Source organism: Branchiostoma floridae, chromosome 2 (genome assembly GCF_000003815.2).
Source record: "Branchiostoma floridae strain S238N-H82 chromosome 2, Bfl_VNyyK, whole genome shotgun sequence".
NCBI classification, from domain to species: domain Eukaryota; kingdom Metazoa; phylum Chordata; class Leptocardii; order Amphioxiformes; family Branchiostomatidae; genus Branchiostoma; species Branchiostoma floridae.
This window is the reverse complement of record NC_049980.1, coordinates 32502824-32518572: the sequence shown is the minus strand read 5'-3', so window position 1 is coordinate 32518572 and position 15749 is coordinate 32502824. Positions and strand designations below refer to the sequence as shown.

At 45.0% G+C, this 15749-nt stretch overlaps 2 protein-coding genes and 1 non-coding gene across 3 annotated transcripts in view; 1 reads left to right on the top strand and 2 right to left on the bottom strand.

Annotated features, from left to right (window-relative positions):
- Positions 1-362: 362 nt before the first annotated feature.
- LOC118410665 (collagen and calcium-binding EGF domain-containing protein 1-like) lies at positions 363-5924 on the bottom strand. The gene is made up of 6 exons (XM_035812467.1): positions 5802-5924; positions 5253-5377; positions 4452-4733; positions 2372-2407; positions 2057-2092; positions 363-888 (listed from the first exon to the last, which is right to left on the bottom strand). The coding sequence occupies exons 2-6, from the start codon at positions 5271-5273 to the stop codon at positions 637-639; spliced, it is 627 nt and encodes a 208-aa protein (XP_035668360.1). The 5' UTR covers positions 5274-5377; positions 5802-5924; the 3' UTR covers positions 363-636.
- Positions 5925-7462: 1538 nt separating this feature from the next.
- The window catches only part of LOC118432641 (collagen and calcium-binding EGF domain-containing protein 1-like), an 11517-nt gene continuing 3230 nt past the window's right edge, over positions 7463-15749 (bottom strand). The window contains exons 3-5 of the mRNA XM_035844275.1: positions 10222-10274; positions 8119-8253; positions 7463-7635 (exon numbers count right to left, since the gene is read on the bottom strand). Of these exons, the coding sequence (XP_035700168.1) occupies positions 7478-7635; positions 8119-8253; positions 10222-10274 (346 nt within the window). The 3' untranslated portion in view covers positions 7463-7477. The remainder of the gene's footprint in view (positions 7636-8118; positions 8254-10221; positions 10275-15749) is intronic.
- On the top strand, positions 9721-9793 carry Trnav-cac. The gene has a single exon. It is a non-coding gene; the product is annotated as a tRNA-Val (tRNA).

Genomic DNA, 15749 nt, shown 5'->3' with positions numbered 1-15749 from the left:
AAACGTACACGTCCGAAAATGCCCTTGTCATAGAAAATACAACATCTCCATCACAACTCTTTAATAGATTTGCGCCCATAAAAGTGCGTCATATCAAGTGGTACAGCAAAATTTCAGGATGACACCTTGTCGGTTGCACTGTTGGTTTTGTCAAACTGCATTTCCACTTATTGTCGACAGGAGTGGTTGTGTACATCACTTTAATACATAAACTAGATTGTATAAAGCCTTATATTTACTGTCCACCAAAACTCAAACACCTAGTCTGCAGCGTGTTCTGATGTTTCACGTCTTTCCTCTAGCTCTCCCGACCCGTGGTCCATAAACTCTAATCATGACGACTAGTGCAGGCATCGTTTTTTGGGTTTTTTTTTACAGTTCCGTGACCCAAATGAAAGACCCAGACAAAAATCCTGCTGTTTTCGAAGGTCGCACACTTCGTATAAATCGGGTTCAACAGCATCTAGTCCTCAGGGGTGTTCTGTTCTTCCTGTCCCGACCCGTGGTCCGTAAAATGCCCCGTGTCCGATGATCTGTCTTGTTGCTAGTCTGTCTGCTAGGGCAACCTCAATCAGACACAGATGTTTAATCAATGATTAATTAATGATAAATCTAATACAAACATAATATGATAATCTACTCCGCAGCAGTATTCTGTTCTTCCTCTCCCGAACCATGGTCCGTAAAGTCGACCTGGTTCTCCCCCGCGTCTGGTAACCTGTCGCGTCCGCCGTCTGTCTCCGCCGGCCCGTCAGTGCCTACCGATGACGTCACGGGCACGTGCGCATGCGCGCGCTCGGCGCCGAACACCGCCCGCTGCAGCTCCACCACCTCTCTGCGCAGGTCCGAGAACATCAGCTGCAGGAACTCGAAGGATCCCGGAGCACCCTGGGAAAAGGAATGAAACTCTCAACTGATGAACTTTCATGCCAACACATACAGCGTTCCGAGCTGTAACCTAAGCATTTGCATGAACCCTATGAGATTCGTACGAACATTATGTGATACGCACGAATCACTATGCGAAAACTTGGGAACCTTATGTGATTCGCACGAATCACTATTGCTATTGTTATTGGGTGGGCCGACTACTCACTCTTTGCAGCCAGGAGCTTACAATGGGCGGGGCTAAATCGCAAGGGGCTGGATCGAGCTGCCATTCGGCGCCACTCAGGTGACCTCAATACGACAGTAATTGCGTAGGCATTTGCACGAACCCTATGAGATTCGTAAGAACATTATGTGATTCGCACGAATCACTATGTGACACACACGAACCTTATGCAATTTGCACAAACCTTATGCGCCTGAAACCGGCCGACCGCCGCCAGGTCACGTGACATCACGTCATTCGCATAAGGTTCGCGCGAATCGCATAAGGTTCGTACGTTTGCGCATAGTGGTTCCTGTGATTTTCATAAGGTTCGTACGTTTCCACATAGAGTGATTCGTGAGTATCACATAATGTTTGTACGAATCTCATAGGGTTCGTGCAAATGCTTAGGCACCCCTGACATACTGTACTCATATCTCTAGTGTAAGTGGTTGTTATGAAGCAAAAATACAAATCCCTGTAATACTAGCATAACATTGACAGCCAAACAAGCTTACAAGCACCAAGTTAACGTTGTACATTCTTTTGGAAATGGTAAATAGTCTGTAGTCGAACACAGCGTTCATAGCTATCCGAGCTGTAACTCATTATATCAAACGCTGTACCGATGCACAAGGAAGGAGAGTTTGGTGAGAGCCATGCCATACGCACGTTAATCAAAGAACCCGCCACACCGTTTGAAAAAGAGTTGGGGCATGCGACGGTGTGCGATTGTGCACACCTTACATGTACAGCCGATATATATACTCTAGAAGCAGAGGTTTGTGGAAAATACAAACCTTTCCACCAATTTAACCAAAAGGTCGGTCGACAAAAAACGGATGAAAGGAAAAGGTCACGATTTTTTCCATCAATCTCTGCTTCGAGAGTAGGTATATAGGCTACAGAGTCATGTTGAAGTTTTTAGTCTGTAGTCTCAAAAGAAAGAAGAAAAAAACGTACGGGTAGCCCTCTTGGTCCCGGCGCTCCCCTTTCACCCTGGAAGGAGATTAAGAAATTTATTACCTTCGCTAGAAGGTTACGTGTATGTTTTCGGTAGCGTTTGTGTGTCTTTGTGTGTAAGTGTGTGTGTATTTGTGTGTGTGTGCGTGTGTGTGTGGGGGGGGGGGGGTGCGTGCGTGCGCGTGTGTGTGTGTACGTGTGTGTGCGTGTGAATGCCTGAATGGATTGGTAATATATTTCATATTGAGAAAAACATTTTCTATAAAACGATGAATGCGACTAATATGTTTAACACAACAAATCCCCTTTCCTCACCTTTGGTCCCTGAATCCCTTGAGGACCGGTTTTGCCCTTAGGAGAGAAGAAACAAGAATATGTAAACACCGGGGTTCTGTTTTGCTAATTTGAAGAAAAGAATCGGAAAGACCACCTCACATACAAACACATTCTCCTACGCAGAACCTCGCCCGTGGTCTATTCAATACATGTATAAAAGATTGCTTTGTCATAAGAAAAAATGCCGAAACTCATAATTAGCCCCACTCGATTGTAGTACAATGTTTTAGGCTAGCTCTCATTGTTTTAGAAATAAGGTTGTAAAATTTCATTCTATATTCATAATCTGCATATGTACTATGTTTAATACTTGCTTTAGTAATTAGGATGATACGTTTGTTTCTTCTTTTTTTGCCATACATTGTACCGTGTACGATGGTTGCGCAATAAAGTTCTTCATGTTCCTTAGTATAGGGAGGATCCCGACAGAGGTTTCCACTTTTATGGCCGTGACCTCTATCCACGGGGTAACCTATATCCGTTGTTTTTATAAACAGCGTATTTAAGGATATCAAGTCGACTAGTTCGAAACTCCAATATATCAAAATATCGCAATTTGCAATTGAAACCGGCGTCTGTCGCCCTGATATCCCTAACCCTGTTTTGAGATACAACAGATATAGGTTACCCCGCGGATAAAGGTGAACTAGCGTTATATTCTCCCGACTTTCCTGAGGAAGTTTGGCTATAAGGCTAACGTCACATTTCCACAAAGGGGAACTTTGGGGAACGAAAACTGTGATATGGAAGACAGCAAAAACACAAAACGGGCCAAAAATAATTCAACAGCATGCCTTGTACATATTTATTGGCACAAACTTGAATTTTTCGTTTCTGCAAACAACCCGGTGTGACAGCGATCTCGCCCCCCCCCCCCGTGATCTCGCCCCCCCGGGGGCGAAATCACTAGCGATCTCGCCCCCCCGGGGCGAAATCACTAGCGATCTCGCCCTCCCCGGCTAGTGATCTCGCCCCCCTACCTCGCCCCCCTTTAGCGATTTCGCCCCCTCCCCCAAAAAACGGGTTTACATGACATTTTAAAAGTTGATTGGTATAAATCACAAAATGTAGTTTCAGAATGATATAAGTACACGAGTTTGATACATAACTCCATTCATAGTATCAATATTAACGTAATTACATGGTAATAAGATAGTTGAACTTGTTTCAGACAAGGAGGGTTTGGTCCCTTGTATTCCCATTATTGCATATACCTGAGTCTTGACATAAGATGTATTTAATTGTATTCACGTATCACCTGTCCTCAAGCAACCTATATATCTCCAATATGAAGTCTCTACCATGAAGTGACCACAAAAGAACTATGTAATGTCTTTATTAATTATGCAAATATTAGGTATTAATTAGAATAACGCACATTTTGGTATATGCACCTGGCCAAGGGATATCTTCACCTCCAACATGACTGTTTTTTCTAGTATTTAGGAACTGATGCATTTACCCGTGTTTCTTAAAACAGGTACTTTACCAGTGTTTGTGTAGCATTTAGCAACAGCTATATCAACTTGCGCGTAGATAGTGTTTATAATGAGAAACTATTATTTACGTACGTGTGTTTTTGTTAGTGCTTTGGAAATGTTTCCAGCACAAGAAAGAAAACACTGTGACAAATTGAAAACTTATAGCTGACGTATTCCGTACCATAGACGGTGTTGATTTATACGTTCGCAGTAGCACTGTTTTTATGCCACCTCAGCTGCAAAAATTGTCTTTTTCATTTCAATGTCATGTTTGCACCGAACAATATAGTATCGACTTTCGAGGTACGACATCTTTTGGTACGGTAATAAGGTGCCATATAGGTACCAGGTAACACACCATATACGTTACTCCCCAGGTGCAGTTTAGTACCAGGTAGCGCACCTGTAATATGTAGTAGCCAGCTGCTCTGGGGGGGGGGGGGGGGGCGAAAATGCTAAAGGGGGGCGAAAACGCTAGTGATCTCGCCCCCCGAGGGGGCGAGATCGCCGGGGGGGCGAGATCGCTGTCACACCGGCCTGGCCCCGGGTAGGAAATGTGACGTAGGCTTAATACGTACGATCGGCCCCCTCCTTCCCCGTTTGGGTTTTGCCACCGGTCCGGCAGGTCCGGGCGGCCCGGGCACACCGGGTAGCCCTCTGGGTCCGGGCGGGCCTTGAGGGCCCGTGTCCCCGTGAGTTCCAGCGGGTCCCTCCGGTCCGGTTCGGCCTGGCGGCCCGCGGGGTCCCACGGGTCCCTCGGGGCCGGGCGGCGCAGGTACCGCCAGCTCCAGCGCAGCGACGGGACCGTCTTTTAACGCAGACGTTTTCGGCGGTTTGTAGGTGGTGGTGAAAACGTCAAACTGTTGGTGGTGGGAGAAAAAAATCGCATGTTAGAAGATAGCCTGGACAGAAGGAGAGGTGAACTGGAAAAAATATAGTGCACATAAATAACATAGTGGCATCTTGTGGCGTTATCGGTAAGGTGTTTGGTCAGAACCCCAGAGGTCCGGGTTCAAAATAGTCTCCAAGCAGACCCTACGGTGCCTCAGAGATAGTATCAAGCTGGCCAAGGAGTATAGCCGGCTCCGGTGTCCGTTTGACTCCCTTTGGTAGGCTATACTCCTTGGCCAGCTTTGATACTATCTCTAAGGCACCGTAGGATCTACTTGGAGATTAGGTTGAAAACCGCTGATGTGCGCCGATGTTGTGCCCTTGGCAAAGGCACTTCACACGACTTTCCTCACTTCACTCAGGTGAAAATGAGTACCTAACTTCGGTTAGGGCCGTCCCTCGGATAGGACGTTAAATGGAGGTCCCGTGTTTAGGAGAGTCACACCCCACGCACGTTAAAGAACCCGCCGCACAAAACAGATTCTTACCTTTCTCTCGAGTTTTGTCATCTTCTCTTCCACGATCTGCACCTGGTTGCAGCTGGCAGTGCACCTGTCCTTGGTTGGAATGTGCTCCAGATGCACTTCCGGTCTGGGAGTGTCCGTGACAGAGGCTGCAAGTTTGACAAGACCGTGTGTGTTAGGCTTAGGTCCCAATTCCCAACCCGGGGCCCGGCCGGGTAGATTTCGGAAACGAAAAAAATATTATAATTTATATAAAAGGCAACAGGTCGCGTGCTGTTCCCTAGCCGGCTATAGTTCTCTGGCCGGCTTACTCCTCTATTTGTTCCATCGCTACCTTTCTTCCAGCGACCCGGAGTCTGGTTGAGACTAGGATATATATGTTATCATGTGGATAAAGGTGAAGTACCGTTACCTGTTTGAAGGCAGGTCTTGCTGTCGTTGGTGAGCCTATATAGTCCTGTTTACACGCACACCGGTAACTCCCTTCCGTGTTGACGCACTGCTGACTACAGCCGCCGTTCTTAAACTCGCCGGATATAGGTTATCATACGGATAAAAGTGAAGTACCGTTACCTGTTTGAACACATGTCTTGCTGTCGTTGGCGAGCCGGTAGTCCTGTTTACACGCACACCGGTAACTCCCCTCCGTGTTGACGCACAGCTGGCTGCAGCCGCCGTTCTCAAACTCGCCGGATATAGGTTATCATACGGATAAAAGTGAAGTACCGTTACCTGTTTGAACACATGTCTTGCTGTCGTTGGCGAGCCGGTAGTCCTGTTTACACGCACACCTGTAACTCCCCTCCGTGTTCACACACTGCTGGCTGCAGCCGCCATTCTCAAACTCGCCGGATAAAGGTTATCATGCGGATAAAGGTGAAGTACCGTTACCTGTTTGAAGGCAGGTCTTGCTGTCGTTGGCGAGCCGGAAGTCCTGCTTACACGCGCACCGGTAACTCCCCTCCGTGTTGACGCACAGTTGGCTGCACCCGCCGTTCTCAAACTTGCCGGATAAAGGTTATCATGCGGATAAAGGTGAAGTACCGTTACCTGTTTGAAGGCAGGTCTTGCTGTCGTTGGCGAGCCGGAAGTCCTGCTTACACGCGCACCGGTAACTCCCCTCCGTGTTGACGCACAGCTGACTACAGCCGCCGTTCTCAAACTCGCCGGATATAGGTTATCATACGGATAAAGGTTACCTGTTTGAACACATGTCTTGCTGTCGTTGGTGAGCCGGTAGTCCTGTTTACACGCACACCGGTAACTCCCCCCGTGTTCACGCACAGTTGGCTACACCCGCCGTTCTCAAACTCGCCGGATATAGGTTATCATACGGATAAAGGTTACCTGGTTGAACACATGTCTTGCTGTCGTTGGCGAGCCGGAAGTCCTGTTTACACGCACACCGGTAACTCCCCTCCGTGTTCACGCACAGTTGGCTGCACCCGCCGTTCTCAGACTCACCGGATATAGGTTATCATGCGGATAAAGGTTACCTGTTTGAAGGCAGGTCTTGCTGTCGTTGGCGAGCCGGTAGTCCTGTTTACACGCGCACCTGTAACTCCCCTCTGTGTTCACGCACAGCTGGCTACACCCGCCGTTCTCAGACTCGCCGGATATAGGTTATCATACGGATAAAGGTGAAGTACCGTTACCTGTCTGAAGACACGTCTTGCTGTCGTTGGTGAGCCGGTAGTCCTGCTTACACGCACACCGGTAACTCCCCTCCGTGTTGACGCACAGCTGGCTGCAGCCGCCGTTCTCAAACTCGCCGGATATAGGTTATCATGCGGATAAAGGTGAACTACCGTTACCTGTTTGAACACATGTCTTGCTGTCGTTGGCGAGCGGGAAGTCCTGCTTACACGCACACCGGTAACTCCCCTCCGTGTTGACGCACAGCTGGCTGCAGCCGCCGTTCTCAAACTCGCCGGATATAGGTTATCATACGGATAAAGGTTACCTGTTTGAACACATGTCTTGCTGTCGTTGGTGAGCCGGTAGTCCTGTTTACACGCACACCGGTAACTCCCCTCCGTGTTCACGCACAGTTGGCTGCACCCGCCGTTCTCAGACTCACCGGATATAGGTTATCATGCGAATAAAGGTTACCTGTTACCTGTTTGAACGCATGTCTTGCTGTCGTTTCCGAGCCGGTAGTCCTGTTTACACGCACACCGGTAACTCCCCTCCGTGTTCACGCACAGTTGGCTACACCCGCCGTTCTCAAACTCGCCGGATATAGGTTATCATGCGGATAAAGGTGAACTACCGTTACCTGTTTGAACGCATGTCTTGCTGTCGTTGGCGAGCCGGTAGTCCTGCTTACACGCACACCTGTAACTCCCCTCCGTGTTGACGCACAGCTGGCTGCAGCCGCCGTTCTCAAACTCGCACTCGTTCAGGTCTGCACATGGAGGGAAGGTGTTACTCTCCAAGCAGAGGTTAGGCTGCGGCGTTTTTTAACGATTTTTAGCCGTTTTTATCGGGCTTTCTATTTTGTATTGTATCTTGTTGTGTCAAAACCCTTGGCCAAGCAGAGGTTAGGCTGCGGCGTTTTTTTAACGATTTTTAGCCGTTTTTATCGGGCTTTCTATTTTGTATTGTATCTTGTTGTGTCAAAACCCTTGGTCAAAACCTAACCTCTGCCGGCACACGGAACTTTCAATGCCCCACAAACCTAATCACTTCAGCACATAACAGTCCTTTACCATGTTCGTGTGAAGTGCGGGCTGCCCGGCCAAGGCTATAAGACCCAAGAGGTCCTGGGTTCGAAACCTGCCGTTCAGTTTTTGGCTCGGAACTCTTTTACCCACTTGGAGTAATACATCAATAAGACCTTAAGCCTTCTAACAACTACTACTAGAGATTACTAAGTATGGCGTCGTACCGATGCAGTATGGTTTCTTTCCCGCTAGGTAGCGCTGCTTGTCCAGCTGGTATCCGGGGTAACAGGTGCAGAGGACACGCCCGAAGTTGTTGGTGCACTGCTGCTCACAGGGGGAGTCTGCGCACACATCCATGTCTGTGGGTAGGGTGGGGATGTTGTCTTTAGTCACATTACTTTCCGCTTGCTCTAAGGAATTTGCTACTCTCTGTTCGATAGATAAACTCAACTACATTCTGGGAGGCGATAATCCTAACTGTGTACAAGAAGGCAAATAAATTTATATCCACGAATGCTTATACCGTAGAACCAATGGTGTAAATGGAATAGTAGACCCAATATCTTGACTTATTTATACCTATAGATATCCATATATGTCTGTTTAGTTGTACTGTAAGTAGTTGTTATGCATGTAAACCTTACGAAAGTGGCTGTACTTTTGTCGTGTCAATAAAGATTTGTTAAAGTACCTAGTATTCAACTGACTAAAATACTGTCTGAAGTTTGCCAAATCCCTTCAATCTAAGGTATTCAACTGGCTACCGCCACGCCCCTCTGAGGCACATGGTAGTGACATCAGAAATGCAGACAACTTCAGTCAGTTTAAGTGTCGAACGCCAAGTTTTAAGAATACTACGTTGCCATATTGTGGTGATCTCTTAAATAGATTACATTAGACTTTAAATGTTACATTTTAATCTTTCTTAACAGGTATTTTCGTAGAGTGAGTACAGACTGCATAGTCAATTAATTGGGAATTCTGATGATTATCATCAGAATAATGCACTTAATTATTGCAGGAGATTGCATTAGACTCTTGTGTACGAGGCAATTTAGTCTTCGGACTACTATCTTGTATTTTAAATTGTATTTTAAATAAACCAGTTCTCTCTCTCTCAAATAAAAAGCGGAAAAGATGACAGGGATAGTCTTGGAAAATGCTCGTTACAAAGAAACAGCGACTCCGTTTGTATTGATCCATTAAGCACGTCCCAGCGCCTGGCAGTATTGATCACTGTGAATGAAAAACCTTTGTTGTATTCATGCCTCGACGGGCTAGGTACGGTCATTGATAACAGACATATGCAACAACAAATACGAAAAAACAAGATACATATAACCATTTGAAGGTGCTAAGCTAACAGGATGATCAACATCTTCTAGCTTTTTTGTACAAGTGCATAACGTTATATAGGAACAGATGATGTTTGATTTAACGGTTACAGGGTTTATCTAGGAGTATCAAAAATAGAAATTTAACATTAAGATGTTCAAAGTACGAAAACTCTTTATGACATAGTTATAAAGCACAAATCGCTCCTTATAAGTCATGGTACAATTTACAGTGTAATATAAAGTGTTGTTCATATTCTAGCTGTTGTAGATCACAAGACTCACAGACTCTATGCTGCAGTATGCAGTATAGGTTCCAGCGCCTGGTAGCATTGATTACTGTGAATGAATGGTTGGTTTGATGACTCCCACGGGGCGGTGTGTGTGCGTGACTGAAATAACGGGTCGGACCATTCATGCTATCGTTTCCCAGCCTATGACTATGCATTAACGGCAGTGATGAGGCAGTTGTTGTCGGCACTTCACTCAACAGTCACCGTAGTGTAGTGGTTATCACGTGCGCCTCACACGCGCAAGGTCCCCGGTTCGATCCCGGGCGGTGACATTGTTTTTTTGTGCCATACTTAAGTAGAATAATACTATAATAGACATTATAAAGTAAATATTACATAGAATTGTACTAACCATATTCGCCTATGTTTTTTTTTACATGAGCACTGTGGACAAAGGTTTCTAATGCAGCAGCTTTTATTTCTACTGTGACCAAGACAAGCGAAAAGTTGGATCGATTGAATGTAAGCTAAAGTTCCTCTATGTATCAATTTTGAACATGTTTGCTGTGACCTTAACTTACACCAGTGCACAAAATGCACAGCATTGGCATTCATTCATGCATTCATTCATGCATTCATTCATTCATTCATTCATTCATTCATTCATTCATTCATTCATTCATTCATTCATTCATTCATTCATTCATTCATTCATTCATTCATTCATTCATTCATTCACTCAGTCTTTCATTCCCATTACCTTCAGACACGCAGCGTCCGAGCACGTAGTGATAACCCGGGCAGCACCTGCGCCTGAAAGTAAACAACAAAATGGATGAGTTCTCAATGAGATTTAAAAAATGTAGTTTTGACGCCCTCGGCCAACACAGTGACAGGACAATGGGGAGTTCTCAGCTATCTAGGATGCCCCTGCTGTACATAGTTTTCTTTTTTTCTTTTTGCTTCGCGACAGGACAATGTGGCACTACACTCAAGTTAGTACAATATTTCAATATTGCCACATACAAGTACATTCAGCAGGTAAAGGTAGTCTTTTACCTCCCCAACCGAAGTCAGGTACCCATTTTTACTCTAAGTTGAGTGAGGAAAGTCGTGGCAAGTGCCTTTAAGCTTCCAAAGGGCACAAGATCGGTGATTCATACCTGGGACCCTTTGTTTCTGAGTCCAAACTCTGCCGTTATACCACACGACAGTACCTTCGTGGACTCGTGGCCATGGGTTTAACAACAGAGCCAAAGTCAACAACGTCAACAAATCCATCCACATCCTCACAGATGTAGCTACTATTTCGTAAACACACGGTACAGAAGTGGTTTGGCAAGACGCTCTCAGCGATGCGGGGCAGTTGCTGCGTAACCGAGGTCAAGTGTCCGACTCTGAACTTCACGCCAAAGTTTGTTTTGGGACAAAGGAGAAGCAACAACCACCCGCGGGTTAAATGGGAGTTCAAAGTCACCCCAATCATCCATGAAACGAAAGAAGAAATAAACGAAACTTGAAAGAATGTAAACAGTTCATGAGCGTGCTTAGGAGAGGCGGGAAAGTTTATGTTGTATGTATGCCTCAGCTCTCAGTGTAACTCAAACACAGGAGAAGATGAATTGTATTTTATCGCAAATTGTACTCTGCATGCTAACGTTATAAAAATCCTCCTATTTATAGTTATATATCATTATATTTCAGCCATACCATAGGTATGGTGAAATATATTGTATTCGTAATGTTTCTTTCTTTCTTTCTTTCTTTCTTTCTTTCTCCTGTCAAATCTTCAGAACACAGTATCTCCCTTGTTCCTCAACCGAATGACTTGAAATTTGGCACAAGGGTAGAGTGGGCCAATACCCTCGGACGTTTTTTTCATTTTTTCCATATCTGTCTCTTAAATGATTTTATTAAGGTTTTTTGGTCATCTTAAGACCAAAACTGTATATTTGGGCCCCCTGTACCCTGGTATTATAACCGAATGAGCTGAAATTTGGTACAGATGTGCCTTGATAAGTCCCCCATATAGATTCAATATCAGTTTTGGTGTACAGTATAACCAAATACTTATTTTTGCGATTTTTTTGTCATTTTTATACCAAAAAAGGACACTTTTGGCTCCTGTACCTTGGTTTTAGAACCGGATGACCTGAAATTTAGTATAGGAGTGCCCTAGACATATGCGCACATGGATTCAATAACACTTGAGGCATACGGTACAATAAAATGCTCAATTTTGCGATTATTTGGCCATTTTATGACCAAAAAGTACACTTTTGGCTATTGTGCTCTGGTTTTAAAACCAAATGACCTAAATTTTGGTAAAAGGGTGCACTAGATATTTATTCAAATGACACATGTATAATTTTTGTCATAGACTACGTCAAAATGATATATTTGGGGATTTTTTTGTCATTTTCCAATAGCCAGAGGGGTCAATGACCTTAAGGTCGTTGACCCCCAGCTGCAGATTGGACCTACTGGCATATATGTCTATTTAATCTAATTAGATAGGTAACCAATCACTTAGCCTGAATCTATATCCTAAAGAGGGGGGGTGGCAGCCAATCAGCGAGCCCGGTGTTATCTGGAAGAGTCCATTCTTACACGGAGGGGTTCCTTTTTTTTTTTAAATTCATCATTGGACTGGTGAAGTCTTTCAGTGGATGCATTTTTGGACAGGTCTATTTTGCAATTTTACAGAATGTGTGCTGGAAGAGTCTATTCTCGCACGGAGGGGGGATTTTTCAAAATTCATATTTTGGACTTTGGTGACTTCTAGTTTGTCAAAGTCTTTCAGTAGGGTTATTTTTGGACTGGTCTAATTTGCAATTTTACATGGGTGTTCTGGAAGAGTCCATTCTTGCATAGAGGGGGCTTTTTTTTAAATCCATTTTTTGGACTTCAGTGATTATGTCAAAGTCCTATTTTAGCGGATGTATTTTTGGACTGCTCTACTTTACATGGAAGAGTCCATTTTTTGCACACGGAAGGGGGATTTTTTCGAATTCAGTTTTGAACGGGTGATGATTCAAAATTCAATTTTAGTGGAAGTGTTTTTAGACTGGTCTATTATACCTTTTTATGCACTGGGACCTTTTTTGCTAAATTCAATTTTGGATTTGGTTTCTTATTCAAAAGGCCAAGGTTTCAGTGGGAGTATTTCTGGACTGGTCTATTGTGCAAATTCACATAGGGTGCACTGGAGTCCATTCTTGAACGGGGGAATTTTGTAAGACTCATTTTTGGGTTAAACCGTCATTAGTAAAAGTGATTTTTCAAATGGGTGATTTTGAAATAGCCTATTGTTGCATGGGGAGGGAGATGGCTGAAATATGCTGTATTTGCTCTCAAGCAAATGTCGGCCTTTCTAGTTTCTAATAAAATTCCACTTAAGACATAACGTTATGAGCATCACTGAAAATTTATATTCCTCATGCGTTTTGACAAACTGACTGTTGCTAAACCCACACAGTCCTACATTTTCACCGGTACCATTACCAAGATTTGAGAGGAATGCTGTGATACTTTCTATATGATACTTTGACATGCTTTGTTCGGTTGGAAAAATGTGCAATAAAGTTCTTACTTCAATATATAACGTTACCTAATGTTGTACGGTATTGCTTTGCCTGTCAGTTCACTTATTTTGAAAACGAGCTTCTTTTTGTAGTAAAATCTCAACAGATTCGACTCCAAAAGATGATTCTTATTGCTAAGGATTGAACCCCAAGCCTTTGGATTTGAGGCTCTTCTACATAGTAATCTGCAAGAAGATTTATCGGTGACTTTGCTCTGTGCCGCTTGAGTCTGTGCCGAGGGTGGCAAAGGTAAACCGGCGCAGTTACGTGTTAGAAACATCTATCAGGCAGTGGAATGTTTGACTTTTCACTCGGGAGACATTTCCTCGTGATGGGTCGCTCGCCGTTTACCTTCCTGTCTGTCAAACCCAGCTCTGGACCGCGGCCCAGACATGCCGGAGCTGACAGCGATGTAAGTCTGCTGACGTGGGGTGGGGAGGGGGGCTGACATGGGTGGGGAGGGGGGCTGACATGGGCTGGGGTGGGGTGGTGGGGCTGACATGGGTGGGGAGGGGGGGGGGCTGACATGGGCTGGGGAGGGGGGCTGACATGGGTGGGGTGAGGGGCTGACATGGGGTGGGGTGGGGGTCTGACATGGGGTGGGGGGAGGGTTGGCTGACATGGAGTGGGGTGGGGGGCTCCGTCGACGTCGCTTTGTGGTAAGCTTTCCTTCCTTCCTTCTTTCTTTCTTTTTATTTCCTCAGTCCTCCCTTCCATTCCATTTCTTTTTATTTCATTTATTCCTTTCCTTCCCTTCTTTTCTCTCTTTCTTTCTCTTTCTTTCTTTATTTTTCCCTTTCTTTTTTTCTTTCTTTCTTTTTTCTTTCTTTATCTTTTCGCTCTCTCTCTCTTTCTTTCTTTCGTCTTTCTCTTTCTTTGTTCCGTTTTTCTGTCTGTCTTTGTTTTTTTCTCCTCCTCTCGTCTTCTAAACTCGTGAGTAATCGATTAGCTAAATGCTTTGTCCAGATTTTACTTGTCCTCCTCTCTCTACATCTGTCGCTCCCCTCCCCCCACTTTCCCTCCTCCGCTCGAACTCTCTTTCTTATGTTCTTAGCGCTCGACTGGGAATGTTTGTCGTTCCATCATAAGTCTTATTTCCAAATTTCGTTTCCTTCTCTCTCTCTCTCCTTCTCCCTCTCCCTCTTTCTCTCTCTTTTCTTGCTCCCATTCTGTTTCTGAATATCCGATTTTTCGGTTCTTCCTCTCTGTCCCTTTCTCTCTCTTCACTTCTTCTCCTTCCCATCTTTATTGCTCGATTGCTTAAAGATCCCCTTCATACCAAGGATAGTTCCCTTTAAAGCTGCATCCAGAATGACATTCCATTCAAGCACAACTAAATAACACACTTGAAATCGCGAAGTTCATTACCAAGGTCTGTATCAAGTTCAAGTTTAAGTTGCCCGTACATCTGTGCGGATGCTTAGGGGTGGCGCCCATCTTCATTTCTGTTACCCTTGGCCACACAATTGTGAAAGCCACTACATCAGGGGGCTAGTACGCTGGAAGTGATGTGTGTTTAAGTTCTCATACTCTTCCTCATTAGTGCTCAGTGCTAAGCAGAGAAAGCAGCATGTGCCATTTTTAAAGTCTTTGGTATGACTCGGCCGGGGATCAAACGCACGACCTGCCGAATGCAAGGCGAACACTCTACCCACTTGGCAAGTTACACAAGTTCTAGATTGTCGCCCCTAAATCATCCCCCCATTACCCTTGAGTAAACGATACCCGGCGTGTTGACATACATTTTAAGCCTATGTCTGCAGCCTTTTTATCTTCCCAGTATCGTGTACGCTTTTCCCCCAAGTCTCTGCCAAGAAGAGGATATCTGTGACACAGTTGTGTCAAACCCAGATAGTATTTAACTGTTAGATGATTGAAACTAGAATAACTTTCAAATTGGGTTCAGCTGTAGCCTTGGCACAAGGCTTTTGTGTATTTTGTCTGCCTAAGTCGTTCCTTGAAGTCGGCATATCCACGCCAATTAAACAGAGGCGATCTGTGACACTAACACCAAATCAAAATAGTATTTCGATTATTGAAACTTTGGCTTCAGGTTTAGGCTTGGCAAGGATGTTATATCAGATAACCTCATTGGTCTTGGCATGAGGCATTGGAATGTTTCATCTTTGTTCCGCTGTCTTGTCAACCGTCCATTCAAGAATAGCCAATAGGTATTCTATGAAAATTCAGGTACAGACACGGTCCAGGTCCAGGTCCAGAGGATCAGGTCCAGGTCCAGACCTGAACCTGGCTAAATGTGAAAACTTGTGAATGGGTGATACTCAAAACTATGTTCAAATTTTCTACAGAGGAATCTGTTTGACGGAGTATCTAACTTCTACTGGAGTTTTCTACTACTAAATACTCTAACCAAGAGTGTACCGGTAGACGTACCTGTACCCACCCCTAGTCGCCGGGATTTTTACCGGCTCGCTCCCCTCGCATCCCAGCCACTACTACGTAATCCCCGCTACCCAACCTCTGCTTGGAGAACACATACAGTATTTCCCCACAACACATACCGCCTGCCGACCCCTGACTCTGGCCTCCAACCTTCCCGCCCATGTTTTATACACAACGCCGAGTGTTTTCTCTGCTACAGAGTAAACGGCATGTCCTAACAGTAGCAGGACCAGCCAAACTGCGTTAGTGCACGCACTTTGTACTGACTGAAGGCAGTCCCAACCGAGTTCAGAACTGTTTG

What these genes read in the sequence shown, in the direction of transcription:
- LOC118410665 (XM_035812467.1), bottom strand. Translation starts at nt 5,273, where the DNA reads ATGACAAAACTCGAGAGAAAG. An exon ending in GGGGAAGGAGGGGGCCGATC is followed by an intron (nt 2,408 to 4,451) that starts GTACGTATTAAG and finishes TTCTCTCCTAAG; the next exon opens with GGCAAAACCGGTCCTCAAGG. An exon ending in CGGGACCAAGAGGGCTACCC is followed by an intron (nt 889 to 2,056) that starts GTACGTTTTTTT and finishes TCCTTTTCCCAG; the next exon opens with GGTGCTCCGGGATCCTTCGA.